The sequence below is a fragment of the Trichechus manatus genome, unplaced genomic scaffold, assembly GCF_000243295.1.
Source record: "Trichechus manatus latirostris isolate Lorelei unplaced genomic scaffold, TriManLat1.0 scaffold00100, whole genome shotgun sequence".
NCBI lineage: Eukaryota > Metazoa > Chordata > Mammalia > Sirenia > Trichechidae > Trichechus > Trichechus manatus.
The window spans coordinates 6,160,493-6,184,785 of NW_004444036.1; the positions used below are offsets into that span (position 1 = coordinate 6,160,493).

The following is a 24,293-nucleotide window of genomic DNA, read 5'->3' on the forward strand; positions in this document are numbered from 1 at the left end:
ACCAATTGCCTTTGAATTAATCTTGGGCAATCTGTTGTAATGGACATTTTTTGTAAACCCAGAAATGTACTAACAAATGGCTGCCCGAGTGGGGCTTGAGGGCAAAGTACCTAGATGTATTTTTCATCAAAATGTTCAGGGAAAAACATCTTTTACCATATCTTTTGTGGTTGCTAATAAGCTTGATTCATACACTTAACTGTCTTTTGTACAATTCTTAGCACCACAAAGAGGAAGTGCTTTTTTTTTCCTTAAAAAAAGTTACAACCCAAAGCATCAGCCTCTGTAGGTTGTCTTAATTGCTACTTTGCACTGCACTTGACTATGACTCTGATTTTTGGCACATGCTATCATACACAGAGTTCCCAAAATAAAATGCTACAGGATATCCCAGGAACTCTTAGAAGGCTTTAAAAAGGGACTCACACGCTGAAAGACTATCTTTGATGAAGACAATTCAGGCCAGCTGAATTCTATTGCAAAAGAGTTACTTGATTAATTGAGATCTTTAAGTGGGTCAGGAGAATCCTTGCTACCTCACTTATCATGGTTTGGGGGAGTCTGATGAGAATCCAGTTTTGATAAAGACAATTGTTTTTTCCTCCCCAAGTGACTATACATTTAAATAGCTAAAACATCTGTTCAGCAACATAGTAAAACATGTACACTCGGAACGCCTGAGAGAAGAGCCTGCCAAGCGATCGGTTGAGAGGGAATTTGCTGAGGGAGAGCACCTAGATAAAGCAACCACTGTTTGTTTTGTCTAGTCAGGGGGAAAGCCAAGGCAACCAATATTTTGGGTTTCCTTTATTTCGTTTGTGAAGACTTATTTGAGAAAGCGTAGTGAGGGGAGAGTTCCTGACGGAAATTTTTGTAAGCTGTCCATTGGTAGAAGAGCAAGAGAACCTTGAATGTCAACCTCTAACAGACTCTTGAGACCAACCACCAAACCACGAAAAACGACTTTCTTCTAGTGTGCCGTCTACGTTCCTTCTGATGGAAGCAGAAACTGGGAACAATGTGGCAACTGGGAAGATGGCCAACAGGGGCACTCGAATTGCCCTGGTCGTGTTCGTAGCTGGCACCTTGGTTCTGGGCACTCTCCTCTTTCTAGGTAAGTGTCACACTGGAGGCCAGGAGAACTGGGCGTGTGTGGTGAGGTTTTGTTGTGCTGTCTTTTCGCAAACGTTGTTCGAATGCAGGTGTAGCACTGTTTGCTTATGTCAGTAGCTGGTGCATCCTGAGTTTTCTATTAAATATGCAAACGAAAAAGCAGGCTTTTCTTTTAGGAGACTAAATAAATAAATGCACGCAAGTACCAAACGTACAATCCAGAGCGTGAAGTGGGCATCAAGTGGCTTTGAGTAGCTGGAGGATTTGGTTGCAAAAAATCATTTATGTATTCCATTTCGCAAAATGAGTGTTTATGAATTCACAGTCAGATACTTTTATGTATTTTGTGAGGAAAGACTTTACTTAGCATCGTGATCAAAACCATGATGGGGTTTCTTTCCATTTGATTTTTTGTTAATGTTTGCCTGAACAAATCATGAAATTTAATTCACAAAATACAAATCAGTCCTTTAAAAGGCATCTTTCATGGTATTATTCAGTTCCTTTATAGTACAGTGACTCTCTGGTGGGAGGAAATTTTAACTCTGCCTTTCTATTAGAAGCAAAAATTAATATGAAGGGAAACAAAAGTTTATCTCCCAAAATTTAAACGGTATTTTGATTGAATTATTTTAATGACTCTGTGAGAAGGTTGTACCCAGAGAGTATATATGATGAAAAAAGCTTATTTCTGTGAAAAAGAATAAAATATCTTGAAAAGGGATGAGGAATGTTCTAAACTTTTAGCATTTGAATTGTTGACTATTACCCTTTTAATTTTTCTCGTTGTTATATGCCGTGAGTCAATTCCGACTCATAGCAACCTTATATGACAGAGTAGAACTGCCCCATAGGGTTTTCTAGGCTACAATTTTTACAGGAGCAGACTGCCAAATCTTTTCTCCCGCGGAGCTGCTGGGTGGGTTCAAACCACCAACCTTTTGGTTAGCAGCCGAGCACTTAACCATTGTGCTACCAGGGCTCCTTGAATTTTTCTCATAGATCCTGAATATATCATTAGCTTGAAAGTCACATAGGAACAAGCCCTATACTTGGGAGATTTTCGGTGCATTGTACAGTGTAGCAAGCCTGGAGACATTCCTTGGCATATACAGGATGCAGGAGGCCATGTTGATTTTGGCAGGGGAAAACCAGTAATTAAACTTGATAAGAGTTAGGGCTGAGCGGTTGAAAACGCTGCTAAAATGAGCAAACCATCTTTCCATGTTTTCTGTGGCTAAAGAGTTAGGAAATTAGATGTGTTTATTGCTTTTTGGTAGAGCTAAACCTCCTATTCCTGCAATGGAATTAGTGGCTCTAGAACGCTGTTGTAAGATTTCTCAGCACTTGGGGTTTTGAGGAGTGTCATATCTTGAAATTCAAAACGGGAAGAGAAATTATACGGGCATGCAAAGGGGAGTGCATGCTATGTGGGAAGTGACTGCAAGGTTAGACCGTTTGTGTTTTACAAACACTCCCCAGCTTAAAAAATCCAAATGATTATTGTTTATGTAAGAAAAGTACTCTTTTAATGATGTTATTGCTGCTTGAAATCTTTTTGAAACTCCACTTTTATGATTACATTCTGAGGTCCTGGCATATTAGTTGGAGTATTCTCAATGGCAACAAAACTTTGTTCTTTGAGGGAAGATGATTCTTTGGAAAAGCTCTCAATTTTTTAGAGCAGAGTAAAATTCGTCAGTTGGAGGCAATGGTGGTTCAGTGTTCGAATTCTCGCCTTCCATGTGGGAGACTGGGATTCGATTCCTGGCCAATAAATCTCATGTGTAGCAACCACCTGTCTGTCAGTGGAGGCTTGTCTGTTGCTATGATGCTGAACAGGTTTCATAGGAGCTGAAGACAGAGTAAAGAAAAAAGGCTGGTGATCTCCTTCTGAAAAATCAGCCAGTGAAAACCCTATGGATCACAACAGTCCGATCCCATTGTGCATGGGGTTGCCATGAGTCAGGGGCTGACTCGACGGCATCTAACAACAACAACAAAATTCATCAAGCCAGGCAATGCTATATATGGGTAAAGAGGCCCGCATAAAATAGAAAAAACTAACTCTTTAGTGGGTACAATAATCTGACTCTCACTGGGCTCTCTAAGAGGAGCCCAAATGATGTTATAGAATAAGAGGACATGAAGGATGCGGCCTCTCTACACTTTTGCTACTCAAAGTGTGGTCTGTGGACCAGCAGCATCAGCATTACCTGGGAGCTTGAGCTCTCCTTCAGACCTACTGATTCAGAATCTGCATTTTAACAAGATCCCCAGGAGATTTGTTTGCAAATTGAAGTTTGAGAAGCACTGTTTCTCAGGTGACCCCATCCATTTGGAAGTTCAAGTACCAAACCAAATCTGTTGCTGGCGAGTAGATTCTGACTCATAGGACAGAGTAGAACTGTCCCCGTAAGGTTTCCAAGGCTACAATCTGTACAGAAGCAGACTGCCACATCTTTCTCCTGCAGAGCGGCTGGTGGGTTTGAACCACCAGCCTTTTGGTTAGCAGCTGAGTGCTTTAACCACTCCAGTTCAAGTACACTTGCTTTAAATTAAACGCACACGCATAGTAGGTTTTCATCAAGTATATCTGAACTTTTTCAGTCTTACCCCCTTCCTCCCACTCTTCACTGCCTAGTCACCCAAGCTCCACCCTCCATATTGTACCTAGCAAAGTCTTTGTCTGAAAACCTCCAGGGACCTGTCATGTCTATGACATTATTCTGGTTAAGGTCCTCTTCTGATCGATTTTGAAGTATACTTTTCTGCCAGTCAAAGTTCAGTCACATGTCTGCAATTTCTAGCATCCCTCCATACTTTTTCTTTGTATTTTAGGCTCTGAGATAATCTCTTTTCTAAACCTTAGTCCTTCAACATTAAGAGTGATTACTGGTGACCTTGAGATGGTTTCAGAGAACCTAGGGCTCTAGAATTTAAAACATCAGGTATATACCTATAATCAGTTAATTCTGAAGTGTCCTTTCTTCTCCTTTCCTTCCCCTCCCCTTCCACCTACAATCTGTCTCTCCAGTGCGGAGATGAGCAAACTTCTGTAAAGAGCCAGACAGTAAATGTTTTCGGCTTTGTGGGCCACAATCTTTCTCGACTACTCTGCTATTGTAGCAGGCAAGCAGCCATAGATAGTATGTAAACAAATGGATGTGGCTGTGTGCCAATAAAACTTTATTATGAACACTGAAATTAGAATTTCATATTGTTTTCACATGTCATGAAATATTATTCTTCTTTTGATTGTTTCCCAACCATTTAAAAATGTAAAAACCATTCTTAGCTCACAGGGCATATAAAAACAGACAGCGGGTCTGATTTGGCCCGTGAGCCACAGTTTGTTGACCCCTGCTCTGTGGTCATTCTCCTGCTCTGATCTTGGATTACTTGACTGCATTCTGAGGTCATTTCTACTGGTTGTAGAGAAATCTAGAAGGAAAAACCAAACTGCTCTTTAATTTTCTTTTAAACTCCTATCCTGTAAAAAGTAACATTTGTATTTTGGATATTAAAATATTTTCTTTATTGTCTCTATTTCATTCATTTATTGTCTTCACGTGATCTGGGCTGGTTGATTCTTATTTATTTTCAGGATCTTAAAGTGACTCCCCATGAGTTTAATGTTCTTCCTTGAGGGCTCAGGTCTGTTTGTGTCCCAATTAATTTAATCTAAACCTTCCCTTTCCTTACCATCAGATGAAGAATATCTGATTTTAGTTCTGCTTCCTTGGGAGTTTTGGGTCAAGATTTATTTTCTGTGAAAGGAATAAGCCTTCGAATTAACCATTTCATTAGCTTTTTAAATAAAGTTAAGGCTGGTATCAAGAAGGAATTGTCCAGAATCATAAAAATGAAATTATCATTATTTAAAACAAAGCTTCTTTCCACTATAAAATGATAACACATGTTCATCAGGGAACATTTGGTAAACATGTAAAAGTACATGGAAGGGAAACATTCCCCCATGGTTCCACCACCCAGGCATATTGGAATATTCCGTCCTAATCTTTATGCTGCATGTGTATATTTTTACCTTTTTTCTTCTTTTTAAAGAAATCACAACACAACTTTATGCTAAGACTCACTTTTTTTCTTAAAAATAGGCCTGAGGTGTTCCATAGGCAGTTTTCTTGAATCTGTAATGTAACACAGGTGAAAAGGCTGTTTGGAGGATGGCAGCAGAGAAAAGAACACAGAAAAGGCAGGTCTTCTTAGAATGTGGATGAATAAATAATAAAAATCACCACACTGGCAAGTGACCTAAAGGCATTCCATCTCTAGCAGAAATACAGGCTCCACTCAGCTTTCTAACCCTGCTTCCTCGCTGAGGATGCCACAGAGAAGCCCTGCCCCCAGTCCCTCCCCACCACCCATCTCCCCAAGGCCACATCTGCAAATGACTCCTTGATTCTGCTCACAGAAAACAGCAATTATGAGTTCCCCATGATTTACTCGGCTACCAGAGACATTTTTGTAATCTAAATTCACATCTGCTGATGCCCAGGCTGCTAGTGAAGTGACGCATTGGTGCTACCTGGAGTTCACAATGGAGTTCACAGATAGGGCTCGCTTCTGGACTTCTGCAGAAATCCACTTAATGTTACCAGCCAGATGGGGAAATTAAGCCACTGGTGAAAAGCTATTTGGGTTGCACGGTATTTTTGTTTTCTGTTTTGGTGGGAGTAACTGGAGGCTTGGTCTGTTGGGTGCCATTGAGTTGATTCCGACTCACAGTGACCCTATAGGACAGAGTAGAACTGCTTCATAGGGTTTTCTTGGCTGTAATCTTTACAGGAGCAGATCATCTGTTCTTTCTCCTGCGGAGCCCCTGGGTGGGTTCTAACCGCCAACCTTTCAGTTAACAGACGAGCCCTTAACCATTTCACCACCAGGGCTCTTAGAAGGCATGGTCTACAAAGCTGCGTATCTCTGGTAGGGGGAGGGTGTGAGACTCTGTTGCTGGATGATATATACAGTATATTTTTACTTTTGGGGCCATATCTGTATGAATGCTTTGGGTAAGATCCAGAACTCTAAATGCCACATGTGCTAGCTTTCTCCTTCCACTCTGGATTTGCTCCAAATCACATAGTTTGTACTATTAAGGAAAAAAAAAAAATCAAAGCACAAAGAAATGAAAACATATAGGGTTTATTTGAGAAGTTAATCTATAAGCATACAGGGAGACCATTTTGCTTCTAAAAAAACAAACATCTCAATGCAGGCTAGTTACAATGAGGCGTTCAAGGAGGAGAGGGGGAAACAGAAGAGAAAATTACCCATTGACTAATCTTAACGTGGAGCCCTGGTGGTACAGTGGTTAAGAGCTCAGGCTGCTAACCAAAAGGTCGGCAGTTCGAATTCACCAGCTGCTGCTTGGAAACCCTATGGAGCGGTTCTACTCTGTCCTGTAGGGTGTCTATGAGTTGGAATCGACTCGATGGCAAAGTTTTGGTTTGGTTTGGAATCTTAACGTGATTGATTGACTCATGCCCCCACTTATTGAGATCAGGTTGCCAGGTGGTGTATGGCCTGGCTGACCGCACCCCTCCCCGCCCCTGCCCTGTTCGTTTGCACAGATCCTCAGGTGTAGTTGGGAGGTTTTAAAATTATTAAAAAAACAAAACAAAAACCAGGGGCAGATCATCCAATAGGCAAGGTAAGCACTAGTTCATCTGTAGTGAACTATTTCACGTTTTTTCACCACATCAAAGATTCTGGCATCTGTCTCTCTCCCAACCCCACAACATGTTCCTACATGTAGAATAAAAGCTTCTTTTTTTTAAAAATTGTGTTTTAAGTGAAAATTTACAGTTCAAGTTAGCTTCTCATACAAAAATTTATACACATGTTGTTATGTGACCCTAGTTTCTCTCCCTATACTGTGACAGCACACTCCTTTCCACCCCAGATTTCCTGTTTAAGTTGAGCAGAAGAAAACTGAAACAAGTCCACAACCAAACTACAACCTTGAGTATATCCCACCTGAATTTAGAGACCACAGCACACTCCCCCTTTCCACCCCTGATTCCCCATGTCCATTCAACAAGCTCCTGACCCTCTCTGCCTTCTCATCTCCCCTCTGGACAGGAGCTGCCCATGTAGTCTCATGTATCTACTTGAGCTAAGAAGCACTTTCTTCACGAGTATCATTTTACGTCCCATAGTCCAGTCTAATCTTTGTCTGAAGAGTTGGCTTCGGGAATGGTTTCAGTTCTGAGCTAAAAGAGAGTCCGGGATCCATGTCTTCTGGGGTCCCTCCAGTCTCAGTCAGATCATTAAGTCTGGTCTTTTTACTAGAATTTGAACTCTGCACCCCACTTTTCTCCTGCTCCATCAGGGACTCTCTGTTGTGTTCCCTATGAGGGCAGTCATTGGTGGTAGCCGGGCACCATCTAGTTCTTCTGGTCTCAGGCTGATGGAGTCTATGGCCCATTTTGTCTCCTGGGCTAATATTTTCCTTGTGTCCTTGGTGGCAAAGCCTCTTTTCAAATTTACAGTCCCTGACAGGGATGGATTACCCAGTATGCAAGGTAAGCACAGGCTTACTTGTGCTTACTTACTAATTTGTAGTGACCAATTTCAAAGACGTAGTGAAACTCACATAAAATTGCTCGCTACAGATTAGTAAGTAAGCACAAGTAAGCCTGTGCCTACTGTGCTTACTGGGTAACCCGCCCCTGAAAAAAACCCAAACCCCTTGCCATCTAGTCAATTCTGACTCATAGCAACCCTATCGGACAGAGTAGAACTGCCCCATAGGGTTTCCAAGGCAGACTGCCACATCTTTCTCCCCTGGAGTGGCTGGTAGGTTTAAACTGCAGACCGTTTGGTTAGGGCTTTACCATTGCGCCATCAGGGCTCCTTCTTTAAAATGATAAAAGCATGTTAATTACTCAGGAAACTCTAAAGTTTTAGAATTCTCTCTCAGGAAGCAAGGGAAATTACCTAAATTTAAATTCTTTGCATAACGTAAACTGAGCTAGTTTATGGGTAACAGATGTCTTTGTCACAAAGGGGAATCTGTGCTAGTTCATGGTCACTGTGTGTCCACATTATTTCTTTGTATCTGTTCTTGGGTGCATTTCACATTGGTCAGTGACCTTTGTGAATGTTCCTATACACTCAGAGGAACCTGTCAATTCCTGTTTCTCAGTTTCTCTCTTTTAACAATGCGTTTCAATTTTCCCATCTCCAAAACAGGGATGTAGTTATAAACACAAAGAGTAAAATTATGAAACTTAAACCCCAAATAATCGGAGATGGAAAAGTCTTTCGAAAGTATCTAGACCAGGGTTCTCAAACTTAAGCTTGCATCAGCCTCGCCTGGAGGGCTTGTTAAGACACAGATGGCTGGGCCCCACCCTTGGCATTTCTGATTCAGTTAGTCTGGGATGGTTGTTGTTGTTAACTGGCATCCCTCCTGACTCATGGCGACCTTATGCATAACAGAACTAAATGCTGCCCTGGTCCTGGGCCATCCCCATGATTGGCTGGAGATCAGACCATTGTGCTCCATAGAGTTTTCACTGGCCGATTTTCAGAAGTAGATCACCAGGCCTTTCTTCCTAGTCTATCCTAGTCTGGAAGCTCAGTGGAAACAGATTCAGTATCATAGCAACACACCAACCTCCACTGATAGACTGTTGCTGACTGTGCTTGAGGTGCACTGGCTGGCAATCAAACCCTGTTCTCCTGCTTGGAAGGCGAAAATTCTGTCGCTGAATCACCACTGCCCCTACCCGCCTCAGGGGTAGGGCTGGATAATTTGTGTTTCTAACAAGCTTCTAGGTGAAGGCATGTAGCTGCTGCAGCTGCAGGGATCACACTCTGAGAACCAACGGTCTGGTTGTACCCATTCATTGTATATACGAGAGAACTGAGTTTCAGAGCATCCAAGAGTCTCACCAAGGTCACTTGGTTAGTGGTCAGAGTCTGGTTCTTTGACACTGAGCCAACTGGATTTGTAAATACTGTGTCAATACTCAGAAGGATGAACTGATATCAAGTGTCTTGCATATGTGCCTGATGGTGGTTTACCTGATCGTGGTCCACTGCAAGCCAGTCATTTATTTATTTTGGTTTGTTTTTTCAGTGAGTCAAGGTCTCATAAGTCTCCAAGCTAAACAGGAGTACTGCTTGACACCAGAATGCGTTGAAGCTGGTAAGTCACAGTTTTCCATCCTGTTCAAGTTATAATTATGGTACCTTGGGGAGTGGAAGAGAAAACAGGTGATATTTTTAGTATTCTGTTTGCTTGAGGTTCACCAAGTACTAAATGCAATTTTGATGAAATTTTAAGTTTACTTTCAAGTCCCGGTGTGAAGTAGCAGAGCTTAGGTTTCCTGTTTTCTTTTTCCTTGCAAAAAAAACAGCTGTGCTGTGTTCCTGGTGTTGTTATAAGGAAATTAGGAAGGGGCTTGGAAGGCTGAGTAGCCGCTCTTAAGATCTGTCAAAAGCCTAAATGCACAGAGAAACACCAAACATTGGTGTAACTCAGAATATATTTCATTGTGAGTGGATATGATTTGAATCGAGCATCGTCAACCTGAAACTGTGGAGAAGGCGCTCCAAAGAGGGAACAGTGAAAGTGGGTTATACAGGTCACTGTTATGTTAATTTTCAGGAGATGCCATCAGAACATGCAGAGTTCCAGGCAATCGGAGAAACAGAGTCACTAAGGACATGCCATACATTTTCCAGTCAGACCCTGGGGTTCCTGCTCCTGGAAACTGGCTGCACATAGATAATTCTCCAAAAGAGCTCAATGCCTCAGGCAAAACGTTCTCTGCTGAACTGCTTACTAGGTTATTGTTTGACTTGAAGGTGCCTTTAGGAAAACAGTTCCTTAAAGGCTCAAGGTTCAAGAGGGCACCTAAGGGCAGATGGCCTGGGTGGGTCACCCCAACTCCACGAACCCAGAAATCTGCATTCCAGGGGAATCAAAATGGTTTTGTCAGACCTGAATACAGAGACCATAGTCCATTTTCTGGCCTCAGCTGGATAGAGATTCCTATTCATCTTAAGCAGTCTTCCTGTATTTTGTGTCCAGTGGGTCTGACCTGTCTGCTGCAAAGCAGAGATCCTTTGTAAATCCATGCTTCCACCATCACCTGGAATCCCTTTGGGTCTTCACATGCCTTCTAGTCCATATTACAAGTCAAACTTCTCTTGAGGTGACCAGGCCATGTGTTAGTGGGTGCCCCAGGGGGAAGATGAATGTTGCCTTAGGTTTGCCACACCTATTAAGATTCCCTCATAAATCAGGGCCAGGGCCTAGATTTTAAGGACCCAAATCCCAGGCATCCCCCTTCCCTCATTCTTTAAGTGATCAGAGATACTAGTGTGTTTCCCAAAGGAAAAGTTGTAAGACAAGTTAAGCACATGGCCCTTTTGCTTTCCTCCTGGCCTTAAGAGAAGATATTAATGAACGAATTCCCTAAATATTTATTGCATGCCAGGCATTGAGTTAAGTTTGGGGAATACAGCAGTGAACGAGAATGACCAGGTAGGGAAAGAAAGACAATCAACACACAAGGCAATAAATGAACCTGTAAAAGATCAGCTAGCGGTACATGTTATGCAGAAAATTAAAATAGAATAATGTGATAGCAAATGACAGGGTGGCATAATTGACAAATCAGAGGAAATGATGCTGAGGGTGGCTGTGAATGAAGAGAAGGATTGGGGAAAGGTCTTTCCAGGTGGAGGGAAGAGCAGGTGCAAAGGTCCTACAGAGGAATGAGTTTGGCGGACCTGAGGAATGGGAAGAGCTCGCTGGGCAATGGGCAGAGTGCAAGTGATGGGGTCAATGGGGAATCCAGGGCCAGCCCAAGTGGTGCAATGAGTTTGGGTTTTTGCTGAAGTGTGCTCAAAAGCCTCTGGAGGATTTTAAGAAGGAGAGAGACATGATCTTATTAGTGTTTACAAAAATCTCTCCATGGAGAGCTATACTTAGGGTAGTCAGTATGGGTGGAGAAGAGCAACAATGGAAGGAGGACGCTTAAGCAGGAGGAGGTTACTTCAGTAAGCCAGGTGAGAGGTGATGGTGACCTGAATTTGAGAGATGGAGAATGTGGAGGGTTTAGGAGGTACAGAACTTGCTGAAGGATTGGATGTGGGATGTAAGAAAAAGCAGAGAACCAAGAGAGAGATGCTTAAATTTTTGGCTGCTGTTGGGTCGTGCCATTTATTGAGATGGAAAAGACTTTGGTCAAAGAGCTTGTAAACTCTGATACGAAGGTAATGGGTTAGATACTTACATTATTAGAGTTTTTTGTTCCATTCTTAAGTGATCAGTACTTTTTTTAAACCAGACAATGTGTTAAGTGATTTACATGTGCCATCTCACAAAATCTTCATAAGAACATCATTAATTTGGTGCTATCACTAGCTCCATTTACAGAAGAGGAAATGTAGGCTTCTAGAGGCTAAATAATGTGTCCAGGGTAACATTCCTGAGTTAGTGTCAGGGCTGGACTTCAAGTCCATGTCCTGAGTCTGAGCTGTCAGGCTTTGTGCTATTACCTCATTACCTCTCCATCTTTTTCTGGGTGCCATGGGGACATTTCAGCTAAATCTCTTTGGCTTTGGATCTGTCTTGCTCTTTTGTCATAGCAATGAAAGGGTTTTCTCCAGTGGAGAGAGGGTGGAGTGGAGTAGGGTGAGGCACCAGGTGGGGATATCAGAGAACTGGTTTTAGATTTTATATCACCCTGTGCTTTTGCTGGGGCCCTGGTGGTGCAGTGGTTAAGCCTTTGGCTGCTAACCAAAAGGTCAGCAGTTCGAATCCACCAGTCACTCCTTGGAAACCCTATGGGGCAGTTCTACTCTGTCCTATAGGGTCGCTATGAGTCGGAATTGACTCGACGTCAATGGTTTGGTTTTGGTTTTGTGCTTTTGCTGTTGTTGGATTCTTGCTGACGTGTAAAATTGAAAATTTTGAACTCATAAGCTTTCAACTTGAGTTTAGAGAAATTTTTGTATAAAGGGCTACTGATTTCATGAGTCTTGTTTCATTAAGAATTGTAACAATGCAAGGGTAAAACTTACAGAATGACATCTGATAATGTTGCCTCCTGCCAGCTAGTGTGTTTTGCCAGGCTGTCCTGTTTTTAATTTTCACATTGGCGAATAGCTTTCTAATGTTGGCAAAAATATTGATCTTGCTGTTTCTGTAGTGAAATGCTCACCAAGATACAGTACATTCCTTTTTTGTGTAACATGAGCCTCAGCATGCCCAGGGGTCTGAGGAACAACTGTTGAGTGCGCATCATCAGGAGAATTGTGGCCAAGGGAAGGCTGTAAACAAGAAGCCGTGTGTGGGCTAGCATGCGCGTGGCGTGGCGTGGGTCTCTAGGATGGGGAGGAAGTTTGCAGAAAGTACAGAAGATGCAAGTGTTTGTATCTCCTTGTGGACCATTTCTGAGCAGGTGCCAACCATTTCTGAGAGGCCTCCTCTTCATAACTCTCCTTTCTGCCTCTTCTCTGTTTCTTTCTATACTAATTCCTCTTTCAAAATAAGAGCTGGAGAAGGAATACAAAGAAACAAGGCAAGGGCTTGCTATGGATTGTGGATAAGAATGGAGAGGCAGATTTGAGCAAATTACATAACCATCCTAAGTCTCAGTTTCTGCATTTGTAAAATGGGAATAACAGTTTTTAGTTCTCATACTAGTTGTGAACAGTAAATAAAACAATAATGGTAGTCGTAGTAGTCCCGGCCCACTTAACCCCAAGGCTTGATCCTTAACCCCAAACCCAGAAAGCATCGTAATTCTCAGTGGCAAGACCTGACCTGACCTCAATTCGTTTGTTGGGAAAACCTGATCTTAAGTCGTGTGAGGCTGTTTTAGACTTTGCTTATTTCACTTATGAGAATATGCATGTTTCCCTATAGAAATATTAATGTGCTTGTTTCAGAGGGGCTACCCCAGATATTGCTGGCAGTATTGTGTAATCTATGGTGTATACATGGTATTACTTTTCCAAAATCTGAAAAATCATGAGTTCTTAGACATATCTGGCCTCAAGGGTTTCAGATGAGTGATTGTGGAATTGTAATAGCAAATATGTAAGGTTGCCAGATTGAGCTAAATAAATAAATACAGGATGCTCAGTTAAATTTGAATTGCAGTTATATGAGTTTTTTTTTTTTTTGGTATAATATGTCCCATGCAATATTTGGTACATATAATACTATTATTATCCCCATTGTACAGATGAGAAAACTAAGGCACAGAGAGGTTAAATAAACTGTGTAATGTTACCATAGCTATTACGTGGTGTTGCTGGGATTCAAACCCAGGTGGTCTGGGTCCAGAGTCTGTGATGATGTTATACTGCCTGAAAAGGGCTTAGCTTAGTTTCTGTCACAGAGTAAGTGCTCAGTGTCAGTGATACTATTATCATTATGATGATTCTCATTCTCTCCCTTGAGCCCTGTCTAAACCTAAAAGCCCAGGCTGGTATATGGGGGAGGCCTCCGTCTGTACCACATAAACAAACACTACTAGCTGGAGATTGCATAACAGTTTACCCTATATGCAGTGATTTGAGAGAATCCTCAGCCTGAACTTTGACAGGTTTCCTTCATCATCAGATTTCTTTTATCAAAACAAGGCTCTCTGGACATTCTCTCTGGACGTTGCCCCTAAGTAGGGGGAAAGGGGTTTTGGTGTCTTGCCACCTATAGTCCTTTGCAATTTGAAGTCACAGTTCCATGGCAGAAAGTGCAGTCCTGTGCCCAGCTGTGAATTGTGGAAGCTGCAGCTAGGGTTTTCTCACTCAGCAGGATCCTTTCCAAATTCGGTGTGAGTGATGTATTCTCCCACTTTGTAGCAGGGCTGAGGTCAGAGCTGATCTTGCAGTTTTTCTAGGTACCTGCAAGAATACCGAGGAGATGGAGAAGACACATTTGAGGGTTGAGTGTTGGAGCAGGAGGAAGTTTGGGAAGGTGGCCAAAAAGCAATGTGCTTATGTGAATAAAAATGAGTGTGAGAGCTCCCCTGTGTGACTGTAAATATTGTGTAGGACTGAAACTTGTATGATCCATGTCCCTGAGGTGTCACATAGCAGATTCATTCTGTAGCTGTACAGCCAGAGTAACTATAAATACAAACCAGAAAGAAGATTTTGAATGTCCTAGCACATTTGCATGTTAAATATTAACAACAAAATAGTAGCAGTAAGTAAAAATGTAATGAGACAACTGAATTTGTTCTGAAAAGCTAAAATATTAAGCCAATTTGATATTTCTCGAACTTTTAAACCAATTTTTTTTGCTTTAATTTTTGGAATTAGGAGTTTGAAAATGGTGGGGATTTTGAAGTCCTATAGAAATTAGGATGTTCGTATATTATTCATTTAATTGAGGACAAAAAGCTGTTTGAAATTTTCATAGAGAGTTTAGGCTAGACTCTATTTTCAAACCTGGAGAAACTACATATGTAAGCAAACCGTAAGGTATATATCTAAATTTATGCAGATTGTACTGTTTTCAGGAATTCATTCATATTTAGCCGAAAACTCATTGGTTTTTCATTACTTCAAAGAGAAATGTATTCTGGCATTAATTACATAGGAAAATTGCTCAAAATGTCATCTTTCCAATGTCATTAAAATATTGGCTGCCTTTTTATCAATTAGTGCATATCTTTGTGCTAGAGTGGTAGCCAGCAATTGTATGACAGTTGGAAGAGAGTTGAAGTTCAGTATTAGAAATTTTAGAACCTTCTCATTTTGTAATGAAAGATTTTTTTTCAAGCTGTGGATACATATTCAAGGATTTGCAAATTTTCTACCTATCAGCTATCTTCCATATGTAATTGTGTATGAGCTTATAGAAAAAGGAAAAACAGTAGATCCATCTATTGTATCTTTCTGTTAACTTATACAAATACTCAGCTCTCCCTCTAGATCTAGGCGAGAGGGGCCCTGCCCTCGGCCCTTGTTTAGAGGCCTTTATTTTTGCCCTCCTCTGGCCATGCCTCTCCCCCAGTCAAGGAGTCTATGGGGCTAAGCTGGTGGCCTCTCCTTCTATACCTCAGAATTCCCTGCCAGATGGCCCCAAGCCTCCTTCCAGCTGCACCGAATGTCAAGGAGCTCAAGACTTCTGAATTCAAACCTGGCTTTCCAGGTTTTTATGAAAGTATATTCTAAATGTACTTTGTAAATATTTAGTTATATGACATGTTGGCCTCTGTTTCAGTTAGCCTTTGCTGTGAAACAAACCACCCCAAACCTTAGAGACCCGAAACAAGAAAGAGTTAGTATTTCTCATGATTCTGTGGGTTGGGTGGGAGGTTCCTCTCACTCATGTAGCTGCATTCGGCTGGAGGGTCGCTTGGGCTGGACAGTCCAGGATGGCCTCAGTCACATAGCTGGCAGTTGGTGCAGGCTTGGTTCTCTTCCATGTGGCCTCTGGTCCTCCAGGAGGCTTCCTTAAAGGGCAGCCCCAGGACTTCATTCTAAGGGAGTATAATGAAAACTGCAAGGCTTCTTAAGGCCTAAGCTTTGAAACTCACAAAGAAGTAACTTCTGGTTAAAGCAAGTCACAGGGCTAGCCTAGATTCAAGGCAGGGGAGATAGACTCTATTATTTAATGGGAAGAGGGGCAAAGTCACTTTGCAAAAGGACGAGAAGGGTGGCAGGAATAGTTGCACTCATCTTTGCGGACAACCTACCACAGACTCCATTTGTACTCTTATCCCACACCCTGCAAAAACCAGTAACAATAATACCACCAAACTTTTACCCACTCACTCTGAATGCAGTAATTTGATCTAGTGAAGTTGATTCAGAGAGTCATTTGAGGGGAAATGTAAAAGCCCAGGCTTGGGAACTGGTTGATATGAAAAAGTTGTTTAGTTTGGAAAAGAATAGTACACAACATTCAATGCTTGTTATTAATCCTATGATTTTCTTTTCAAATAGCTGCTGTCATCTTGAGTAAAGTAAATATGTCTGTGGATCCCTGCGATAATTTCTTCCGGTTCTCTTGTGATGGCTGGATAAACAATAATCCAATTCCTGAAGATATGCCAAGCTATGGGGTTTATCCTTGGCTGAGACATAATGTTGACCTCAAGTTGAAGGGTAAGTTTCTCCTGGGTTTGGTGATGTACTATACAGACAGCAATATTTGACAAGAAAACATAGTTTGGGGTTTGAAGCAGGACCGCTCACTTTCTAATTATAGTAAATTAATTTCCAAGAATGTTTTTAATGGAAAATTTAAAGGAAATTTTGTGGAATTCCAGTGTCCCAGATCTCAATGCAATCATAGGGTAGGTCGTTATGCTCACACGTGATAATAGTAAGTTCTAGTGGAGAGTGAAGGATAAATAGCTTGCATTTGACTGAGACTGGGAGCAAAAGAACAGTTAATAAAGATTATGTTATAATCAGTATGCTTATTTGTCTGTGCTCTGCAGAGTAAGCTTCATCTCTTGCTCATTGTGTTTCGGATTTCCATGGCTTACAAACTATACTTAACACCTCATTGTCTTTTGACATCACTTTTGAGAACTCTGGATGACCTCGTGGTTGTCATATTGTTCCTGTTAACTTCCAAGTTGGCTCCAGGGAGACTCTTTTCTCCCATGACCTCTCCACCAAAGACAAGCTCACACAGAAATACTCATCCATGCACGTGCGCGTGCACACACGCACACTCTAATCGTGCATGCAGAAATATCATTGAAGGGTAAAAAGAAGAGAAGGTTTCTAGATAGATGATCCTTTTGCATTAGTTATATCCAAAAGAGTTTTATAATCAGGGCGTGAAGTGGTTAGAAGAAAGAATTTTTTAGGAAATCATTATCGATGTGTTTTGTTTGCAGAGGATGCTATATATAGGTTCCTTTAAAGTTCATAGAAATGAAAGTAAATGGTTCAGAACAATACAGAGGTTTTTGTTTGTTTGCTTCCTTTTAAAAATGAAAAATTTTATTTCCAAGCTCAGCTGGAAAAATAAAAAAGAGCAATACTAACAGGTAAAAAGTAGAAAGTAAGCCATCCATAAATCCACCCCTAGAAATAACTAATAAAGGAATTGGGTATATATCTTTCCAGATTTTTTACATATGCAGGTACACATACATACCCTCACAGGCACATCCATATATTTTAAAAATTAGCTAGTATTATTAGCTAATTATTATTAGCTAGTTACTACTCTGTAACCGTCTTTAAAAAATTATATGTTTTTTGTAGACATGTTTTATGTTGGTAGATGTCTTTTCTTATTGAAAATAATGCTGTAGTAAACAACATTGTGTACACATTTTTGTGTACTTATATAAATGTATCCTTAGGATAAATTCCCAGAAATGGAATTGTTGGGTTGAAACAGTACTCACAATTTAATTTTTGGTGCATACAGCCAAATCACCCTTCAGAAAGTTTATTTCTAGGTCTTTATATATTTTCTTGCTTTTTAAAATAACTTTTCTACATGAACTGCTTTTTTCGTATAAAGTAGAGGTTAGCAAACTTTGGCCTGTGGGCCAAATCTAGCCCATTGCCTGTTTTTGTAAATGAAGTTTTATTGGAACACAGCCACACTCATTCATTTATATGTTATATATGACTGCTTTTGCGCTACAATGGCAAAGTTCAGTAGTTGCTACAGTGACCATATGGCCTACAAAACCTAAAATATATACTATCTGGTCCTTATGGAAAAAATTTGCCAACCCCTGATGACTAGTGTAAAGTAAAACTTTGGTATATTTATATTGGATCTGATTAAACTGTCTTACTAGTTAATAGCTTTTTCTTTTGTATCTTTTAGATAGCTAATCATAAAATTAGGAAATTGTAATTTTTTCTCTTCCTTTCCTTTTTCTTGTCTTACTGTATTAGCTAGAGCCTCCAGAACAGTGTTGAATAATAGTAATGATTAAAAAAACCCAAAAACCCATTACCATCAAGTCCATTCCAACTTGTAGCAACCTTATAGGACAGAGTAGAACTGCCCCATAGGGTTTCAAAGGAATGGTTGGTGGATCTGAACTGTTGACCTTTTGGTTAGCAGCTGTAGCTCTTAACTACTGTGCCACCAGGGCTTCATAAATGTATAGATACTATCTATCTATCTATCCATCTACCTATCTATCTATCTCTATGCATTTATAGATATAAAAAACCGTTGCCATCGAGTTGATTCCAACTCATAGTGACCCTACAGGACAGAGTAGAACTGCCCCACAGTGTTTCAAGGACCAACTGGTGGATTCAAACTGCCAGCCTTTCGGTTAGCAGCCGAGCTCTTAACCACTGTGCCACCAGAGCTCCTCATAAGTGTATGGATAGATTATAGTTGGTCTACAATGAGCTTGTATTACACCTGGATGGAACGATGAATGGATGGATGGTTGGATGACTAGGTAGAGCGACTGATAGATACATAGGTAGATATAGAATACAGAAAGATATAGATAGAATATAAAGATCCAATGTTTAATAAAAAAAATGATTATCAACACATCTGATATTTGGAAAGGTGGACTTATATACGCTTCAAGAATATCTAGTCATCTACAGTATACTGGCAAAGAGGTCAGCAAATATATGGATATCTGTATTTATATCTATCTGTATAGAATATAAAAATCCAGTATTTATATCTATATAAATATTTATAGCTATCTGTGTAGATATTTATATTATAGATATAAATATTTATATATATCTGTATTTATGCATCTATATCTGTATTATATCTAAATAGATATAATATAGATATGTGTATATCTATATTTGTATCTATTTAGATATATTTATTTGTATAGAATATGGAGCCCTGGTGGCAGAGTGGTTAAGAGCTCAGGCTGCTAACCAAAAGGTCACCAGTTCGAATCCACCAGCCACTGCTTGGAAACGCTATGGGACAGTTCTACTCTGTCCTGTAGGGTTGCTCTGAGTCAGAATTGACTTGATGGAAACGGGTTTGGTTTTTTGGTTTGGTATAGAATACAAATATCCAGTATTTATGTCCATATAAATATTTATATCTATCTGTATAGATATTTATATTTATATTATAGATATAAATATTTACATCTATCTGTATTTATATTTAAATATATGTAAATATAGATATCCATATATCCTTATTTATATATAAATATATAGAGAGATATCTATGTATATTTAGATATATAGAGATACATATATATCTACATATATATCCATATGTTTTCTGACCTCTTTGCCAGGAGCCCTGGTGGCACAGTGGGTAAGAGCTACAGCTGCTAACCAAAGGGTTGGCAGTTTGAATCCACCAGCTGCTCCTTGGAAACCCTGTGGAGCAGTTCTACTCTGTTCTGTAGGGTCGCTATGAGTAGGAATCAACTCGACGGCAACGGGCAAGGGGTTTGCCAGTATACTGTAGATGACTAGATATTCTTGAAGTGTATAAATAGAGCTTTCCAAATATCAAATGTGCTGACAATCTTCTTTTTTAATTGAACACTGGATCTTTATATTCTATCTATATCTTTCTATATTCTGTATCTATCGATGTATCTATCAGTCACTCTACCTAGCCATTCAACCATCCATCCATTCATCATTCCATCCAGGTGTAATACAAGCTCATTGTAGACCAACTATGAACGAACAACAAGAGGAAGCATACTTCAATCCCTTCACCCAGAGTTAACAACTTTTTAAAGGCAAATGTACATATAAAATTAAATATATATGTATCAAAAGGGATCATATAATATAGTCTATTTTTATAATTTTCTCTTTTAACTTGACATGTTGTGAACATCTTTTCATGTCAATAAAAATAGATTTATACCATCATTTGCTATGATTCCTTTGTATGTTGTTAAGTGCGGTTGAGTCAGTTCTGACTCATAGTGACCCTGTGTACCACAGAATGAAACACTGCCTGATCCTGTGCTATTCTCATGATTGCTGTTATGCTTGAGCCCATTGTTGCAGCACTGTGTCAATCCATCTCATTGAGGGTCTTCCTCTTTTTCGCTGACCCTCTACTGCACCAAGCACGATGTCCTTGTCCAGGGACTGATCCCTCCTGACAGCATGTTCAAAGTATGTGGGATGAAGACTCACCATCCTTGCTTCTAAGGAGCATTCTGGCTGTATTTATTCCAATACTTGTTCGTTCTTTTGGCAGTTTGTGGAATAGTCAATATTCTTTTGCAGCACCATAATTCAAAGGCATCAGTTCTTCTTCAGTCTTCCTTATTCACTGTCCATCTTTCGCACGCTAATGAGGCGACTGAAAACACCACGGCTTGGGTCAGGTGCACATTAGTCCTTAAAGTGACATCTTTGATTTTTAACATTTTAAAGAGGTCTTTTGCAGCAGATTTGCCCAATGCAATGCATCGTATGATTTCTTAACTGCTACTTCTGTGGGTGTTGATTGTGGATCCAAGTAAAACGAAGTCCTTGGTAACTTCAATCTTTTCTCCGTTTATCATGATGTTGCTTATTGGTCCAGTTGTGAAGATTATTGTTTTCTTTATGTTGAAGTGTAATCCATAACGAAGGCTGTGGTCTTTGATCTTCATCAGTAAGTGCTTCAAGTTCTCTTCACTTTCAGCAAGCAAGGTTGTGTCGTCTGCGTATCGCAGGTTGTTAATGAGTCTTCCTCCAGTCTGGATGCCATGTTCTTCTTAATATAGTCCAGCTTTTCAGATTATTTGCTCAGTATACAAAGTGAATAAGCATGGTGAATGGACACAACCCTGATGCACACCTTTCCTGATTTTAAACCACACAGTATCCCCTTGTTCTGTTTGAATGATTGCCTCTTGATCTATGTACAAGTTCCTCATGAGTACAATTAAATGTTCTGGAATTCCCATTCTTCCCAATGTTATGCATAATTTGTTATGGTCCACACAGTTGAACGACTTTGCATAATCAATAAAACACAGGTAAAATCTTTCTGGTATTCTCTGCTTTCAGCTATGATCCATCTGACATCAGCAATGATATTCCTCGTTCCATGTCCTCTTCTGAATCTGGCTTGAATTTCTGGCAGTTCCCTGTTGATGTACTGCTGCAGGCGCTTTTGAATGATCTTCAGCAAAATTTTACTTGTGTGTGATATAAATGATACTGTTCGATAATTTCCGCATTCAGTTGGATCACCTTTCTTTGAAATAGGCATAAATATGGATCTCTTCTAGTTGGTTGGCCACGTAGCTGTCTTCCAAATTTCTTGGCATAGACGAGTGAGCACTTCCAGTGCTGCATCCATTTGTTGAAACATCTCAGTTGGTATTCTGTCAATTCCTGGAGGCTTGTTTTTCGCCAATGCCTTCAGTGTAGCTTGGACTTCTTCCTTCAGTACCATTGGTCATTGATCATATGCTACCTCCTGAAATGGTTGAATGTCAACCAATTGTTTTTGGTACAGTGACTCTGTGTATTCCTTCTATCTTTTTTTGATGCTTCCTGTGTCATTCAGTATTTTGTCCATAGAATCCTTCACTATTGCAACTCGTGGCTTGAATTTTTTCTTCAGTTCTTTCAGCTTGAGAAATGCCAAGCATGTTCTTCCCTTTTGATTTTTTAATTGCAGGTCTTTGCACATTTCATTGTAACACTTTACTTTGTCTTCTTGAGCCTCCCTTTGAAATCTTCTGTTCACCTCTTTTACTTCATCATTTCTTCCATTCACTTTAGCTATTCTACATTCAAGAGCAAGTTTCAGAGTCTCTTCTGACATCCATTTTGGTCTTCTCTTTCTTTCCTGTCTTTTTAACGACTTCTTGCTTTCTTCTTGTATGATGCTCTTGATGTCATTCCATAACTCGGCTGGTCTTCAGTCATTAGTGTTCAATGTGTCAAGTCTATTCTTGAGATGGTCTCTAAATTCAGGTAGGATATACTCAAGGTCATACTTTGGCTGTTGTGGACTTGTTCTAATTTTCTTCAGCTTCACCTTGAACTTGCATATGAGCAGTTGATGGTCTGTCCCGCAGTCAGCCCCTGGCCTAGTTCTGACTGATGATATTGAGATTTTCCATTGTCTCTTTGCACAAATGTAGTCGATTTGGTTCCTGTGTATTCCCTGCGGTGAGGTCCATGAGTATAGTCACTGTTCGTGTTGCTGAAAAAAGGTATTTGCAATGAAGAAGTTGTTGGTCTTGAAAAATTCTATCATGCATTCTCTGGCATCATTTCTATCACCAAGGCCATATTTTCTGACTACCAGTCCTTCTTCTTTGTTTCCAACTTTCACATTCCAATCCCCAGTAATTATCAATGCACCCTGATTGCATGTTTGATCAATTTCAGACTGCAGAAGTTGGTAAAAATCTTCAATTTCTTCATCTTTGGCCTTAGTGGTTGGTGTGTAAATTTGAATAATAGTTGTATTAACTGGTCATCAATCAATTCCTATGTTACCATTTAGATTATTACAGTCCCCCCCCCCATTATAAACCACTCAGAGCATAAGTTTTGAAGCCACAAGAGCTGGATTTGAATCCTGGCTCCCTTTCCTTACTCTTTCTGTCACCTTGGGTCAATTACTGATCTCACCTAGGTCAATTTTCTTATCTTTACAATGGAGATAAGAATACCTATCTCATAGGGTTTTTATGATGAGTAAAGGAGATGACCTATATAAATTTCCCAGTAAAGTTCCTGGCACATAACAGGCCCTCAATCAGTGTTTGTCCTTCATGCCTCCATTTTGTCTCAAAGATAGTTCTAAGGTTCATGAAGTAATGTCTACCAAATGGTTTAAGTTTTATTTTGGCCTTATCCTTTGTAAATATCCTATGCTTTCAAAAATATTGAATACTGTCTAGATATTTTACCCCACCTTTGATAAAAAGAGAGACCATCCAAAAATAAAACCCAATACTACCAATCAAAAGAATAACATTTTCTTATGGCTGATAGAGAACACACAGATATGGCTGTCCAATTTATGAAATAAAATGGATTTGACAGACCTGGCTGATGAAAAATTGCCTTCTGTTGAAGTCAGCAACCTGGCTTTGTGAAGTTTTTCTTTAAATGGCATATAAGACTCATATTTCTACTTGGAAAATAAAATTATTTCTTGTTGTCTCCAAGAAGCAGAATTTCTTTCTTTCTTTTTTTTTAAAGGCTGAATATAGTCATGTGTTTGAATGTCTGAAAATTTCCATCCTACAAATTCCCCCAAATTTATCTTCATGGGATCATGAAGATGACACAGCATGCATTGGTTATGAACAAGCACATGAAAATTTAGCAACATTAACACTTACGAAACATGAGGTAATCAGTGAGATAGAACGCTTGTGTCAAACAGAAGACAGATGACTCAAGGTAGGACCAGATCATCTCTATTATGAAATAGCACTCTCTGCCAATATTTTGCAAAGAAATGCAATATTTTATTATTTTCAAGCACAAACAGCACCAGCAGAACAATAAGATGACGTAGAGACTATGCATTAGTGAGCAGACAAATGATGATTGTGACTCATAATGGGTTATTTATTTGTAAATACCTGCTGGCTGAGGTTCAAATGGTTTTCATAATTAAATAACTCCCCCTATAGTCTTGTTTTTCCTATAAATGTTCCTAGGCAGACCATCTTTCATAGATAATAGAGAGCTGAAATCTTCAGTTCAGCTCCTGTGAAGTCATTTGATAGTTAGGAAGTTCAGGTTATTGAAGACGTAGTGAATTGTGTGATTTTCTCATATCATATACATAGTACAATGATGTACCAGATTGAGCCTTGACTCCATTAAGTTCTTTGACATAAATGATATCATACTGGTAAAAATGAGGGTGCAGTGGGGCAGTGTGAAGGACAAAACATCCACTGTGGTGGACTTATTATTCCGAGTGAAAAACTCAGCCCCCTGGAGAACTCGGCTGCTAACCAAAAGGTCTGCAGTTTGAATCCACCAGTCGCTCCTTGGAAACCCTATGGGGAAATTCTACCCTGTCCTATAGGTTGCTACAAGTTGGAATTGACTTGACGGCAATGGGTTTGGTTTTGGTTTTCTGCTATACAAACTGGGTGTACCCACTCAGAGCAGATTCCTATTTTTCTCAGACCATGTCGGCTCTTTTTCATGTGGCCACACAGGAAGTAACAAACTGCTAAATTACACAATTATCACCATCAGTCCTGCATGAATATTTGGGTCTGTACTGAAGA

At 40.0% G+C, this 24,293-nt stretch overlaps 1 protein-coding gene across 1 annotated transcript in view; it reads left to right on the top strand.

The window, feature by feature from the left end:
* The first annotated feature begins 396 nt into the window (after positions 1-396).
* PHEX (phosphate regulating endopeptidase X-linked) overlaps positions 397-24,293 on the top strand; it is a 231,194-nt gene continuing 207,297 nt past the window's right edge. The window contains exons 1-3 of the mRNA XM_004382849.3: positions 397-1,114; positions 9,224-9,292; positions 16,063-16,224. Coding sequence (XP_004382906.1) covers positions 997-1,114; positions 9,224-9,292; positions 16,063-16,224 — 349 coding nt within the window. The 5' untranslated portion in view covers positions 397-996. The remainder of the gene's footprint in view (positions 1,115-9,223; positions 9,293-16,062; positions 16,225-24,293) is intronic.